Here is a 16,930-nt window from a genome sequence, read left to right as displayed (position 1 = left end):
TGCCCATAACAAATAGTAAAACATTACAAGCTCCAATATCACATTTAATTAAAACAGTTACAATTCTCCTTGCCATATATACTACATTTAAATCTATCCCCTCACTGAAAGTAAAAGCAAAAGATTTATATATTCTGGATCTTACACTGTAACCTACACTGGTGCTTTTATTACAGTACAATATTTGTGACAGTTTTCTATCTCCTCAATCAGATATCACATAACATACCTTGACCCACCTGGCTTTGGCTGCAGCATCTATTTTCTCACATTGGTATATATTTCATTTGGAATCCAATAAATATTAAACAAAATGAAAAAAAATTCAGGTAAAATTTTCAAGTGCATAAGCGAATTAGGAGCTGAGGGACAGGTCTATGTTACAGATTTCTGCTGGCACAGCTATGGCAGTCAGGGATGTGAAGAGGAATGATACCTGATGAACATAGCTGTGCCAGCATGAGTCCCTACTGTAGATGCAGCTATACTAGCAAAGTTGTACTCTCACCAGTATAACTTGTTTTGCTGGTATAGCTGTCTCCATAATAGGAATGCTTTGCCAGTATAATATACCAGTAAAGCGTTCCTAGTGTAGATATAGCATAAATCTCACTGGGGAAAAAAAAACAAAGCAATGGAACTTGGGTCCTGATCCTGCAGACGCTTATATACATGCTTAACTTTAGTACCATAAGTAGTCGCACTGACATCATTGACTTTCCTCCTAATACTCGTAATAGTTAAGCATCTGCTTAAGTGTTAGCGGGACAAATGACTTTTTTTTAAGAAGATGTACTCTTCTTTAGTATAAACACACACAAAAATTATTAAGGTTGCAAATGTAAAAACTGCTCAGCCAATTAAGTTGCCTACTAACGTAACCAAAAATCACAGGTATACACCATGGCAACAGCATCCAGTGTTACTATTTGTAATACATACCTTCTCCGTGAGCTACCTCTAATACAGCTTCCTTCCTGCCCACCCTCCTCCCTTTTTGACATCCTGTCGAGGGACAGGATTCAGAACAGGATGAGCAGAACACTACAGTTGGTTCAGTCCCCATTTTGGCCAATTTTTCTTCAATCTTCAAAACAGATCTCTTAATTACATGTTACAGCCACATTCTGTAATTCAAAGTAATCTAGCAGCAATATTTGTGACACCACTATGTCCCTAATTTTGAAGTGGATGTTTATTAGCCTTAAACAAGGCTCCAAAATTTGAATCTTTCATTGATATAGACTAAATAATAAACTGAAACCAACAAAAGATGCCCCATAAAATGTGGCAACAAATTTAACAGTAACCCTTTTATGTGATACCATTAATGAGCACAAACAATTTTAAGTTCAAGCCACAGGACTAGAAGGGACCTCAAGAGATCTTCTAGTCTAGTCCCCTGCACTCAAGGCAGGACTAAGTATTATCTAAACCAGGGATGGGCAAACTTTTTGGCCTGAAGGCCACATCTGGGAATAGAAATTGTATGGTGGGCCATGAACTCTCACAAAATTGGGGTTGAGATTCAGGGAGGGGGGGGTGGGCTCTGGCTCGGGGTGAGGGATCTAAGGTGGGGCCAGAAATGTGGAGTTTGTGGTGCGGTAGGGGGCCAAGAGTTCGGTGGGCAGGAGGGGGATCAGGGCTGAAGCAGGTGGTTGGAGTGCAGGAAAGGGTGTAGGCTCCAGACGGGGGTGCAGGCTCTGTGATGGGGCTGCAGATGAGGGGTTTGGGGTGCAGGAAGGTGCTCAGGCTGGGACCGAGGGGTTACGAGAGGGATCAGGGCAGGGGGTTGGAGCACTGGGGGAGCTTCAGCAGTTTGCCCATCCCTGGTTTAGATAATACTTAGTCCTGCCTTGAGTGCAGGGGACTAGACTAGAAGACCTCTTGAGGTCCCTTCCAGTCCTATGATTCTACATCTCAAACCCAGACAGTGGCATGTCTGGATTCCACATGTCACTTTGCAGGCACCCATCAAGTTGTGTTGTGATGCTGCTGCACAAAGCATTCTTGAGGCAGCATGCTGAAGTTATTCCATCGCACCAAAACATACCAGTGCAATGTCATCGGTCAGTAACAGCCAAACTTTGGCAAAGCACCCTCCCTCCATCTCTCCCGCCCCTCGTGCTAGAAAGACGGTGTATTTCACAAGGACAAGCTAGAGCTCAAATTCAGCTAACTGCCAAGGAAGCAGAGCCAGATCTCTCGCCCACGAACGCATGATTAACGGTGCTTACCCCTTCTGAGGTTCACCCTGGGGTTGCACTGTCTGAACAGAGGCAGGGGAGGAAGTTAACAAAGCAGATGGCCACATTTCGTCTCCCATTCACTGCATCGACAAGGAAGCCGGTTTTCACTGCTAGACTGGACACACCGGTCTGTCAGCCCGGCCGCCGCAGGCAGCCAGTCGGCTTCCCCGGGGCAGCCGGGGGCGGGGGCTGTGCTGGTGCGCGGGGAAGCGGGTCCCCCCGCCTGTCGCTGCCAGCACAGCTAGGGTCGCCCGGCAGCAAGTGGGGGGGGGGATAGGAGCCTGTATAAGAAAAAGGCCCAAACAGCAGGACCGTCCCCATAAAATCGGGACCCTGAGCACAGCTCTGCTCTGCGGGCAGGCGGGCAAACCAGCCCGGGAGTTACCTGGGAAGCGCCTCTCGCCCTCTCCCCGGAGACTCCCACCAGCACGCAGATCTCCAGCAAGCCCGCGGGCAGCACCTCGGCCATGGCAGCGGCGGGAGCCGCCCTCAGACTCGCCTCCTTCCCCAGGCGGGGGCGGGCACCTGCTCCCCCTCAGCCCGCGCCGCGTCCCCTCACAGCCGCGCGCGCCGCGTCCCCCGCCGCCCTACTGGGAGAGGGAGGGACGGGGGAGAGTGCCTCTACGGAGCAACGAGCCTCTGATTGGCTGTGTGCCCCATTGCCCACGCCCCCTGGGGTCATGTAGCCAATCGGAGCCGCCTGCACGTGTGGAGGCCGAGGGGCTTCTTCCTCCCTCAAGCGCGGCGGCTAGAGCGGCCCTCTCGCGCGCGGAGCGGGAGGGGAGGGGCCCCGTGGCCGCCGCTCCACGACTAGGGGGCGTAGGGTGGAGACGACAGGGAGGGAGGGAGGGGTGTGAGGAGTGGCTGGGCGGGCCGAGAGGGACCTGTAACCCAGTCACACGCACACACGTCCCCTCCCCCGCCATGCCAGCCCTCTCATTCCCCTCCTCCCCCGCGCAGATCTTAGCTTTGCCAACCCTCCAGGGCTTGCCTGGAGTCTCCCGGAATCTGCATCAATCTCCCAGTGACTACTGAAAATAATCCAGGATATTTTAGGAAAATAACATTACGTCATGTTGGGGGGGGGATCTCGGACTACCCTAACACATATCCTTCACACACAGGCACATGCTTGTTCATCCCCACCCCCACACCCCCAGTAGGTTCCCTCCCAAACTCAGACACACCTCCCCCTCAACTGGCTCATCTCCCCACACACACACCCTCCCCCCCAGCTCACTCCTCCTCCCACATACACCTACCTCCCCACGCCCTGCTGGCTTATTCCCACACACCTTTCCCCCCTCCTGGCTCATCCGCTCCCCATCTCTGACTTGTTCACACCCCCCCACACACACACACACTACAAACCTCCCCCCAGCCAGCTGGTTCTGTCCCAAACTCAGACACACCTCCCCTTCAGCTGGCTCGTTCCCACCCCATACACACATCCCTTCCCCTCAGCTGGCTCATTCCTCCCCCCACACACACACCAGTTCCCAACTCTCAGCTGGCTCATCCCCTCCCCGCACACATACCAGTTCCCTCCCCTCAGCTGGCTTATTCCCCCCCCCATACACACATCCCTTCCCCTCAGCTGGCTCATTCCTCCCCCTCCCACACACACACACCAGTTCCTAACTCTCAGCTGGCTCATCCCCTCCCCACACACATACCAGTTCCCTCCCCTCAGCTGGCTTATTCCCCCCCCCCATACACACATCCCTTCCCTTCAGCTGGCTCATTCCGCCCCCCTTACACACATCCCTTCTCCTCAGCGGGCTCATCCCCCCACACACACACACACACACCAGTTCACAACTCTCAGCTGGCTCATCCCCTCCCCGCACACATACCAGTTCCCTCCCCTCAGCTGACTTATCCCCCCCCATACACACATCCCTTCCCCTCAGCTGGCTCATTCCCCCCCCTTACACACATCCCTTCTCCTCAGCGGGCTCATTCCCCCCCACACACACACACACATACCAGTTCCCAACTCTCAGCTGGCTCATCCCCTCCCCACACACATACCAGTTCCCTCCCCTCAGCTGGCTCATCCCCCCTCCACCTATCCTGCCCCAGCTGGCTCATTCCCCCACACACACATCCCTTCCCCTCAGCTGGCTCATTCTCCACCCCATACACACACACACACACACGAAATTGCTTGTGGCATTCACGGACATGCTCAGCACAGTGGAACGCCACTTTTGGGCTCGGGAAACAAGCACTGAGTGGTGGGATCACATCGTCATGGAAGTCTGGGATGACGAGCAGTGGCTGCAGAACTTTCAGATGAGAAAAGCCACTTTCATGGGACTGTGTGAGGAGCTCGCCCCCACCCTGCGACGCAAGGACACAAATTTAAGAGCTGCCCCGCCGGTAGAGAAGTGAGTGGCTATTGCAATCTGGAAGCTGGCAACTCCAGACAGCTACCGATCGGTCGCGAACCAGTTTGGAGTGGGAAAGTCGACTGTTGGAATCATGTTGAGGCAAGTTTGCAGGGCCATTAATCACATCCTGCTAAGAAGAACCGTGACTCTGGGGAACGTGCAGGACATTGTGGATGGCTTTGCACAAATGGGTTTCCCTAACTGTGGAGGGGCGATAGATGGGACCCATAGTCGTATTCTGGCACCACCCCACCTAGCATCCGAGTACGTTAATTGGAAGGGGTATTTCTCTATCGTTCTCCAGGCACTTGTGGATCACCGTGGGCATTTCATTGACATTAACGCAGGCTGGCCCGGAAAGGTGCATGATGCACACATCTTTTGGAACACTGGCCTGTTCAGGAAGCTGCAGGCTGGGACTTTTTTCCCAGAGCGGAAGATCACAGTAGGGGACGTCGAAATGCCCATTGTGATCCTTGGAAACCCCGCTTACCCATTAATGCCGTGGCTCATGAAACCATACACAGGGAGCCTTGACAGCCACAAGGAACGGTTCAACTACAGGCTGAGCTGGTGCCGAATGACTGTGGAGTGTGCTTTTGGTCATTTAAAGGGCTGCTGGTGATCTCTGTATGGGAAGCTGGACTTGAGGGAAAACAGCATCCCTGTGGTTATATCTGTGTGCTGTACCCTCCATAATATTTGTGAAGGGAAGGGTGAAAGATTCAGTCAGGCATGGACCTCCGAAGTTCAACGCCTGGAGGCTGAATTTGCACAGCCAGAGAGCAGGGCTACTACTAGAGAGGCCCAGCACAGGGCTACAAGGATTAGGGATGCCTTGAGGGAGGAATTTGAGGCTGAAAACCAACAGTAATGTTTGGTGCCTTGCAAGGGAGTGAAGTGCAGTGGTTACAATGTTAGTAGGAATCTGTGTTTGCTAAGCTGATTTGCAGTGCCTGTTTCTTTCCTGGGCTAAGGTATCTTTCACTTTTTGCAATAATAAAGACTGTTTTCAAAGCCAAGAATTCATTTATTGAAAAGAAAATTAATTTATTGAAAGAAACACAACTTTTTGGGAATCAGAAAGGGCAAGGGGGTGGGGTGGGGAACAGTACGCTCACAGATTTGCATATGTCCTGTCTGGAGTGCTGTGCAATGACTGCTGCACTTCAGGATGCCTATACTGCATGGTGATGGGGGTTGAGAGCAGAGAGTAAGGGTCGTAGTTCTCAGGGCTGGTTGGTGAACATACAGGTGTTAGAAGCAGCTGGTGGTGGTAAGAACCTGGATGTTGGGGAAGTGGGGTTGGAGCTGACATGGGGGCACAAGGGAAAGAGCTTTGGGACAAGGGCTGCGGGGGTGGGGCGGGGATGGTAGTGCTCCACTTGTATGGCTACAAGCGCCTGGATAGAATCCACTTGGCGCTCCAGGATGCTTATCAGCCACTCTGTGTTTGCTTCCGGTGCACTGCATTTTCCTTGCGGATCCTGCTTTCCCTCTCCCTCCACTCCTGCACTTTTTGATTCTCTGTGAGAGACTGATGCATCACTTCATGCAGCATGTAATCTTTGCTTTTTCACCGTCTCTTCCGAAGTTTTTGCAGTCTCTCAGCTGATGATAACATGGACAGCTGAGATCTCAAGGTTGCATCTGTAAAGGCAAAATGCAACACTTAACAGAGGCAGCATTCCTTATACCAGACAGAGAAATGATTCCCCCGCACTTGAGGAGGGCACACACAGTCTTCACAATAGCATAATTTTCCCATCCCAAAGATAGCGCACATAACCCACGGGAGCCCCGAAATGGTGAGTAAGGGGGACTGATTGCTTCAGGGCTGTGCTGTCCTCTGGGTTTCTCTGCCTTGGGGAGAGCCAACAGCTGCAGGGGACACCTACACTGAACACTGTCCCAACATTTTCCACAGGAGTTTATCCTGCAAGATATCTAGCTGCTAAGGGTGACCTGGGAAGCAAGGGAGGGTCTTCTACTGCAATGCGGCTTCCGCCCTGGCCCCTATGCAGCTTGCCTGTGTGCAGCAATGGTCCCCCCACCCCTCGCGGCACAGTGGCGCGGACGCGTTAGCCTGACTGGGACAAGGACCACAGCGGCTCTCCCAATAAACCTGCGCAAGCGCATTGCCCATGTTCTGGATGAGACTTTTGAAGAGATCACTGAGGCCGATTACCGCAACACGATAGACCACATCAATGCGCTATTCCGCATCTAGGCATGCATGCATGCAGCCCTAACCTTCTTCTCTCGAAAAATTTCCTTCCTGAAAATAAAAGCCGCTTACTGGGAACCTGCTCCTCTGTTTGTCCTCCACCAAGTACCAGCTGCTGTGACTGGCTACCTTCCTCCTGGCTTGAGAAGAGCTCCTGGCTGCATGCATCCAGGGACTCCAGGGTGTCTCCCCTCACTCCAGTACCCTCACTCTCGCTTTCCTCCTCCTCCTCCTCCTGCTCTGAAGTGTCCACGGTGGTGCTCGGAGTGGAGGTGGGGTCACTCCCAAGTATCGTGTCCAGCTCTTTGTAGAAATGGCAGGTCGTGGGGGCAGCACCGGAGCAGCGGTTTCCCTTCTGGGCTTTGCAGTAGGCACTCAGCAGCTCCTTCACTTTAACCCTGCACTGCAGTGTGTCCTGGTCATGGCCCCTTTCCATCATGGCCTTTGATATCTGCCCAAAGGTATCGTAATTCCTACAGCTGGAGCGCAGCTGGGACTGGAGAGCTTCCTCCCCCCAAACATTGATGAGGTTCAGCAACTCGCCATTGCTCCATGCTGGGGCTTGTTTGGCATGTGGAGGCATGGTCACGTGGAAAGATTCACTGATTGCACTCCACACCTGGCTGAGCAACAGGAAGGGGACTTTTAAAATTCCCGGGGAATTTAAAGGGCAAGTCTGAAAGTTGGTCACCTGAGGCCAGGGCAGTAGAGTTCGAAATGATGCGCAGAGTGGCTAGAACAGACATTCTGGGATACTGCCGAATACTTCTGGAGGCCAATGAGAGCGCTTTGGGTGGCCACACTGGCGGCGCAGTGCTGCAGCAGCAGCGCTATACTCTTTATTCCTCTTGTGGAGGTGCAGCACAAGCAGCACTGTAAACGTGGAGGTACAGCGCTGTATGGGCCTTGTCAGTGTGGACGGAGAGTGAGTTACAGCGCTATAAAGCCACCACCAGCGCTGTAACTCTCAAGTGTAGCCAAGGCCACAGTGACTGTCTACTGGTTTTTAAGTGGCTATAAAGATTTAAGTGACTAAAGACCTGCCAACTTGGGAAATGGCCCCTTTGTCCTTAGAATGCTTCTGTACTTTTGAATAATTTGAAAAAAAAATCCCATTGTATTATTCTGATTGCATAATTATTCAGCTTCTGTTTGGAGAGTCCCTTAGTGCTACTTGGCATGTTCCTGTGGGTGTATAAAGTCACAGTATTCTTCACGAGTGTAAGCAAATCCATTTGTTCATGTCTGGATAGCAATGACCTTAGAGCAGGATTTCCCGATGACTTCATGATCCACTGCTAAATTTGACCATTCAGCAGCTGACCTTCTAGTGATCTGCTGCACACCATCCATCCATCTCCTCGCTGGTCATCCCCTTTTACAATAACTTTCCACTATTCCTTCCATAATAACTTTCCCAAGGTTATTTCCATCTCTAAGCTTAACGGTACTCAAGTACGTAAGTTTGTGTCTGTTTTCCGAATCAAAGTCTTCATCTCTCCAATATTTTTAACATAAGCTTTCTTCTTTTTCTCCCATCCAGGAGATACACAAGAGTCTTCACTAACACCACATTTCAAAAGCATCAAGTTTCTTCTTCTCAGCAGCATTAACTTCCCATGAGTCGCATCGATAAATAACTATGGAGAAAATTGGAGTTTTCACCAGTTGCACCGTGGTACATTTCGAGCTGCCACAGTTTTTCCACATTTTCTTAAGGGAGGCCATAGCTGGGCAAGCCATCCCATTAGTATAAACTACAGGATAATTCCAAGTAACTTTACAAGATGCAAGAAGCAGAGCCAGTTACTGAATGCATGGCAGTGCTGCTCCCAGAAAGGAATGAGTCATCGACAAAGTCCACACACACAATAACACAGTGGAGGAAGGATCTAAAGAATTGAACCTGCAGCCCTTATGTACACAAGTTGTCCTACTGAAGACAGTGTGACTGTTTATAAGAGTAAGGGGTGCAGGGTCAGGTCTTAACTCTAAACAGCAAGGTTGTTTTCAGGTTTTGAGCCCACCCATCCTTCCTTGCCCCATGATTATAAAACACAGGCAGTAGGAATCTCTGTAGGAATTGGATCTGCATGCTTTCCTTTACAAGATTTTATTAATTGTAAGTTATTACATTTCATTACTTTATATTAGATCACCTAGTCCATCCCCTTGAAACTTATTTATTTCCATTAGGGTAGCAACTGATGAGGGACTGTATTAGATATTGTATAAAGACCACAAAGATATTGTATAAAGACCCTATATTCCAGAGAGCTCACAATTTAGCATTTAGACAAAATGCAAAAATGAATAAACAGACAAACAATTCTGGATCATTCCTTAGAATGTATTTTCTAGTGTGTTGTTCAACCTGTTTTTATATGAAGGTTTTACTTTATTGGGAAACTAAAGGTTTTTCTAGTGAAGGTTGGATTCTCTTTTCCATACACACAGAATAAGCCTACGCTTTCAGCCTGAATGATTTATTTCAGTTTAAAGAAATCAACAAGAAAGGATAAAACTAAAGTCTCAGTGAAGAGCAGTGTTTATTTCTGGTGAAGGAGCTGCATTCCTCCATTACACAAAATGACACCCGACACTGCAGGCAGCAGTCTTTTGGAAATTAAAGGTGCAGTATTTAAAATACATTCACGATAGCCCCATCCAAACCAGTCAGACAAACTCTGCAACTTTTAAATAGAGCCGTGTACACATAGTTTAAATCACATAAAAATCCTCATATAGATATGACCTAAATGGCTCACAGCTTTCAAGAATATGCTATACACCATCAGTTCAAGGTTAAGAGCAAACAAAGAACCTTTGAAATAAACAGTGTCAGAATTATGGGGCACTGTTCTAATTGGATTTTAACTGTGGATTAAAAAAAAAACTAGTATCAGAGGGATAGCCGTGTTAGTCTAGATCTGTAAAAGCAGCAAAGAATCCTGTGGCACCTTAAAGACTAACAGACGTTTTGGAGCATGAGCTTTCGTGGGTGAATATCCACTTCCTCAGCTGCATGTAGTGGAAATTTCCAGGGGCAGGTAGATATATGCAAGCAAGCTAGAGATAACGAGGTTAGATCGGTCAGGGAGGATGAGGCCCTGTTCTAGCACTTGAGGAGTGAAAACCAAGGGAGGAGAAACTGGTTTTGTAGTTGGCAAGCCATTCACAGTCTTTGTTTAATCCTGAGCTGATGGTGTCAAATTTGCAGATGAACTGAAGCTCAGCAGTTTCTCTTTGAAGTCTGGTCCTGAAGTTTTTTTGCTGCAGGATGGCCACCTTAAGATCTGCTATAGTGTGGCCAGGGAGGTTGAAGTGTTCTCCTACAGGTTTTTGTATATTGCCATTCCTAATATCTGATTTGTGCCCATTTATCCTTTTCCGTAGAGACTAAAGGTAAAAAATCCACTGCTATCTACATACCACACAGACCACAGTGAGAGATTATGCCATACTCTATCAAAGAAACTGAGGAACCACCTGATCAGCATATATACAGAAAACAGGAAAACATCAAAAAAGAGCTCTCCAACCTCGAGACTCTCATTAATAACCAAACTTCCATACAAACGGACTTCACTAAAATAAGACAGGAGATCTACATTACTCACTTCACCTCTCTACAAAGGAAAAAGGACTGTAAGCTATCTAAACTCCTACCTGCCACATGGGGCCCAACCATGGTACCCCCAACTCACCCAGCAATATCGTCAATCTATCCAACTACACACAGCCCAGAAGAAAAGTCTGTCCTATCTCGGGGACTCTCTTTCTGCCCTGCCACCCCCACCAACATGATACAGTTCCGCGGCGATCTGGAAGCCTACTTTTGCCGTCTCCAACTCAAAGAATACTTTCAAGACAACACTGAACAGCACACTGATACACAGGTACCCTCCCACCAACAGCACAAGAAGAACAACTCCACATGGACTCCTCCTGAGGGTCGAAATGACAGTCTTGACCTATACATTGAATGCTTCCGCCGACGTGCACAGGCAGAAATTGTGGAAAAACAACATCGCTTGCCTCATAACCTAAGTCATGCAGAACGCAATGTCATCCACAGCCTCAGAAACCACCCTGACATCATAATCAAAGAAGCGGATAAAGGAGGTGCTGTTGTCATCATGAACAGGTCTGACTACCAAAAGGAGGCCGCCAGACAACTCTCCAATACCAAATTCTACAAGCCACTTCCCTCAGATCCCACTGAGGAATACACTAAGAAACTGCACCATCTACTCAGGACACTCCCTACACTAACACTAGAACAAATCAACATACCCTTAGAGCCTCCACCAGGATTATTCTATCTACTACCCAAGATCCACAAACCTGGAAATCCTGGACGCCCCATCATCTCGGGCATTGGCACTCTCACTGAAGGACTGTCTGGATATGTGGACTCTCTACTCAGACCCTCTGCCACTAGCACTCCCAGCTATCTCCGTGACACTACTGATTTCCTGAGGAAACTACAATGCATTGGTGACCTTCCAGAAAACACCATCTTAGCCACCATGGATGTAGAGGCTCTCTACACAAACATCCCACACACAGTTGGAATACAAGCTGTCAGGAACAGTATCCCTGATGATGCCACAGCACAACTGGCTGCTGAGCTCTGTGCCTTTATCCTCACACACAACTATTTCAAATTTGATGACAATATATATCTCCAGATCAGTGGCACCGCTATGGGCACCCGCATGGCCCCACAATATGCCAATATTTTTATGGCCAACCTGGAACAACGCTTCCTCAGCTCTCGTCTACTCACGCCCCTTCTCTACCTATGCTACATTGATGACATCATCATCATCTGGACCCATGGGAAGGAGCCTCTGGAAAAATTTCACCACGATTTCAACAGCTTCCACCCCACCATCAACCTCAGCCTGGACCAATCTACACAGGAGGTCCACTTCCTAGACACCACAGTGCAAATAAGTAATGGTCAAATTAACACCACCCTATACCGAAAACCTACGGAGCGCTATGCCTACCTTCATGCCTCCAGCTTCCATCCCGGGCACATCACACGATCCATTGTCTACAGCCAAGCACTGAGGTACAACCGCATCTGCTCTAACCCCTCAGACAGAGACCAACACCTACAAAATCTCCACCAAGCATTCTCAAAACTACAATACCCACATGAGGAAATAAGGAAACAGATCAACAGAGCCAGACATGTACCCAGAAGCCTCCTACTGCAAGACAAACCCAAGAAAGAAACTAACAGGACTCCACTGGCCATCACATACAGTCCCCAGCTAAAACCCCTCCAACGCATCATCAGGGATCTACAACCCATCCTGGACAATGATCCCACACTTTCACAGGCCTTGGGTGGCAGGCCAGTCCTCGCCCACAGACAACCTGCCAACCTGAAACATATTCTCACCAGTAACTGCACACCGCACCATAGGAACTCTAGCTCAGGAACCAATTCATGCAACAAACCTCGATGCCAACTCTGCCCACATATCTACACCAGCGACACCATCACAGGACCTAACCACATCAGCCACACCATCACCAGTTCATTCACCTGCACGTCCACCAATGTAATATACGCCATCATATGCCAGCAATGCCCATGTGCTATGTACATCGGCCAGACTGGACAGTCTCTACAGAAAAGGAAAAATGGACACAAATCAGATATTAGGAATGGCAATATACAAAAACCTGTAGGAGAACACTTCAACCTCCCTGGCCACACTATAGCAGATCTTAAGGTGGCCATCCTGCAGCAAAAAAACTTCAGGACCAGACTTCAAAGAGAAACTGCTGAGCTTCAGTTCATCTGCAAATTTGACACCATCAGCTCAGGATTAAACAAAGACTGTGAATGGCTTGCCAACTACAAAACCAGTTTCTCCTCTCTTGGTTTTCACACCTCAAGTGCTAGAACAGGGCCTCATCCTCCCTGACTGAACTAAACCTCGTTATCTCTAGTTTGCCTGTATATATATATACCTGCCCCTGGAAATTTCCACTACATGCATCTGACAAAGTGGGTATTCACCCACGAAAGCTCATGCTCCAAAACGTCTGTTAGTCTATAAGGTGCCACAGGATTCTTTGCTGCTTTTAAAAAAAAACTAGTTCAGCAGTGCAGCTTCTTGAAAGAAGTTAGAGGAAGCCATGAGTTGTTGTGTGTGGGAAACTTTTGTATATAGTAGAACAAAACCAAGAAGGAAATGGTTGAAAAACCTGGAAGTTCAAAGATCCTCTCTGCAAGGGAGTGTAGATTCATATGAGTGTATTTTAAAGCCATAAGACAGGGGTGGCCAAACTGTGGCTCCAGAGCCACATACGGGCTATTCAGAAGTTAATATGCGGCTCTTTGTGTAGGCACCGACTCTGGGCTGGAGCTACAGGCGCCAACTTTCCAATGTGCCGGGGGAGATGCTCACTGCTCAATCCATGACTCTGCCACAGGCCCCGCCCCCTGCCCATAGCCTGCCATATCCTCCCTCCTCCTCCCTCCCCCCTAGAGCCTCCTGCATGCCACAAAACAGCTGATAGGGAGATGCAGGGAGGGAGTGGGAGGCGCTGATTGGCAGGACTGCTAGTGAGTGAGAGATGCTGGGAGCGGGTGTGGGGAGCTGCTGTGGGGGCTGCTGACGTATTACTGTGGCTCTTTGGCAATAGACATTGGTAAATTCTGGTTCCTTCTCAGGTTCAGTTTGGTCACCCCTGGCATAAGGGATAATTATGATTGTCACGCTGTCTGGAGTAGCTCACAATACCAACCTCAGGATGTACTGTTAAGAAGCTGGGCACAAACCCCAAACTGGCTGTAAGTTCTATAATTAGATTACACCAACTAAGCAGTGTGTAAATTCCTCAGGCACTATATAGCCTTAATTTGGAGGCACAGACAGTCCCCTTGAGCATTCTGATCTATCTTGCCACCCAGGCAAGCTTGGCTCTGTGATAGATGGTCCTTTTACACTGAAGATCACAAAATATTCAGGTTACGCCCAGTCCCAAAGGACCAGTCACTTACCCCAGGTCAATTTGCACCTTAAATCTCACACCAAAGACAATGCTTGTAGCCAATTCTGTAATAAACTAACTAAAGGTTTATTAAGTAGGAAAAAGAACTACATCATTTACAAAGTTAAAACAGATGAACATATACACACAAAAGCAATTTTAGTTATTAGATCATGATAGAGCTCCTGAAATATGCCAGCTTTGTATGTCCATTAGGTCAAACCCTGGTTAGTCCTGAGGACTCTTGCTTATGTTTAGGAATCTTTGTCATTTAGAGTCCAAACATCATAAAAAGACCACAATTCCTTCTGGTCAGCGATTTTTATCGCAACCTCCCTAGAGTCCAAGCTGATGAGACAAGTTCTTCTGCACATAACCTCTCCGTGGGTGGGTAGAGGGACCAATCAACAAAGTCTTTGTTCCACAATGGACCATTTGGATCAAGCAGTCCTTCTAAAGGATAAGAGATAACACCTTCTGTAGGGATTCAGCACTTTGCATTAGGTGAGGTTTTTTTTCCTGTTTGGAGAGTTATAGTTTCAGAAAAAAACACTGTACAGTTATAAAGCCAACACTTGAGTATTACTTTATAGTATGGGATACAAATAGTATAAGCAGGACTACTATATGTGGCATCCTACAAGCATTCCATAAAGTTTAAACACTGAACACATTCTTAGAAGACTAACATCTATTTTAACTATACTAAACCACAGGTAAGCCAGCCTGCTTTTCATCTATGCATTTGTTAATGATCAGTGAGGCCTGCGGCCTTTGCAACATCTGGTCTGCCAGCATTTCAGTGGTAATCTGACCTCCTACATAACAGAGTCTATGGGAATTGCTAAGTGATTCCTGCATCAGCCCCATAGCTTCTTGTTGAGCTAAAGCATATTTTTTAGAAAGACAATGTATATTTAAAGACTTCAAGTGTTGGAGAATTCATCACTTCCCTTGGTAATCTGTTCCAATGATTAATTAATTACTGCCACTGTTAAAAAGTACACCTCATTTCTAGTCTGAATTTGTCTAGTTTCAGATTCCAGCAACTTGATTTTGTTATGCCTTTGTCTGCTAGATTAAAGAGCCCTCTATTATACAAAATCTTATAATCCCCACATAGATACGTGTAGACCATGATCAAGTTACTTATCCTATTTAACTGATCAAAGAGAAGATGGATAAAATAACCACACTGAGCTTTTTAAATCTGTCACTATAAGGTGTTTTTTTCTAGAGCTCAGATTCTTGTAGCTCTTTTCTGTACCCTTTCCAATTTTTCAAGTATGTGTAATGGGCAATGGGGGTACTGAGGTGATATAACTAATACACTCCTTTATTCCTGCATTTCAGCCTGCTTTTCTGCTGAAGCACAGACCACAGCTCAGTCTTTTCAGGGCTTGTTTAAAAGTGTTACACAGAATAAAACTGCTGATACAGATTAACATAGAGTTTAAGGCATTATAGACTCATTGACTTTAAGGTCAGAAGGACCATTATGATCATCTAGTCTGACCTCCTGCACAATGCAGGCCACAGAATCTCACCCACCCACTCCTGGAACAAACCTCTAACCTATGTCTGAGTTATTGAAGTCCTCAAATTGTGATTTAAAGACCTACATTTAATACATAAAAATCTGTAATTAGTTTTAGAATATTTATGAAAACTTTCTCTTAAATAACTATTATGCAGTAACTCTGCGGATGTTCTTACATAGACGTCTCCATTTTGTTGCCATTACATACGTTTCAGTGCAAGACATACGTAAGGCCCTTTGTTTTTGGTGTTTGTTTTGGTTAAAATTTCCCATAAATTTATCAGTGTGACCCAGGGTGCCTAGGGCAGCCCTCATTGGAAATGCCAAGGTCAGGGTAGGCTGTAACAGGGAGAGCAGATACTCCCAAGACTGGCGGGTAACACTGAAATTAAACTCCTCAACCAGTCACAAACTATGTTTCTGGTCCCCCACACTGGTCATTAAGAAGCAAAAAAGGAAATCACAGGGCCCCCTTTATTGCATTCCAGTTCTGGCTCTCAATCTGCACCTAGGTCCAGTTCAGTGAGAAGTTATTTTAAAAAACTTTGTTTCCACATACAAAAGGTTCTTCTGGCCCCAAAGGCTCAGCCACCTCACCAGCTCAGTATAGGTTTGGATCTTACCCAAAATACCAAGCTGTCAGCCAATCATTTAATGTCTAAAATGAAAGGTTTATTATAAAGAAAAAAGAAAGAACAAGAAGAGAGTTGTTAAATGGTAAAGTACTCAGATACATACAAAGATGCAAAGTCCATGTATCAGGTTCTTAGCCGTATGTGTGAGTTTGCTGGCTTGAAAGTCGCTCTGGAATACGTCCACAGCTTGGATGGATCATTCAGTCCTTTGTTCAGAGCTTCATTTGTAGGCCTGGTCTACACTACGCGTTTAAACTGATTTTAGCAGCGTTAAACCGATTTAACGCTGTACTCGTCCACATTACGAGGCCCTTTATATCGATATAAAGGGCTCTTTAAATCGGTTTCTGTACTCCTCCCCAACGAGAGAAGAAGCGCTAAAATCGGTATTACCATATCGGATTAGGATTAGTGTAGCCACAAATCAACGGTATTGGACTCCGGGCGGTATCCCACAGTGCACCACTGTGAGCGCTCTGGACAGCAATCTGAACTCGGATGCAGTGGCCAGGTAAACAGGAAAAGCCCCGCGAAATTTTGAATTTCATTTTCTGTTTGCCCAGCATGGAGCTCGGATCAGCACAGGTGGCGATGCAGTCCCAAATCCAAAAAGAGCTCCAGCATGCACCGTACGGGAGATACTAGATCTGATCACTGTATGGGGAGACAAATCTGTTCTATCAGAGCTCCATTACAGAAGACGAAATGCCAAAGCGTTTGAAAAAAATCTCCAGGCTACACAGTGCTGCGTGACAAGCGTAACGGAAAGCCAAAGAATCAAATGGATGCTCATGGAGGGAGGGAGGGGGTACTGAGGACTCCAGCTATCCCACAGTCCACAGCAGTCTCCGCAAAATATT

The 16,930-nt window shown here is 47.4% G+C and overlaps 1 protein-coding gene across 3 annotated transcripts in view; it reads right to left on the bottom strand.

Annotated features, from left to right (window-relative positions):
• DENND3 (DENN domain containing 3) overlaps window positions 1-2,820 on the bottom strand; it is an 82,299-nt gene extending 79,479 nt beyond the window's left edge. For all 3 annotated transcript variants that reach the window (XM_050940601.1, XM_050940602.1, XM_050940603.1), the window contains exon 1: window positions 2,635-2,820. In XM_050940601.1, the coding sequence (XP_050796558.1) occupies window positions 2,635-2,718 (84 nt within the window). In that variant the 5' untranslated portion in view covers window positions 2,719-2,820. The remainder of the gene's footprint in view (window positions 1-2,634) is intronic.
• Window positions 2,821-16,930: the final 14,110 nt, after the last annotated feature.

Source organism: Gopherus flavomarginatus, chromosome 2, assembly GCF_025201925.1.
Source record: "Gopherus flavomarginatus isolate rGopFla2 chromosome 2, rGopFla2.mat.asm, whole genome shotgun sequence".
In the NCBI taxonomy this organism is placed as follows: Eukaryota; Metazoa; Chordata; order Testudines; family Testudinidae; genus Gopherus; species Gopherus flavomarginatus.
This window is presented reverse-complemented; position numbering and strand designations above follow the sequence as displayed.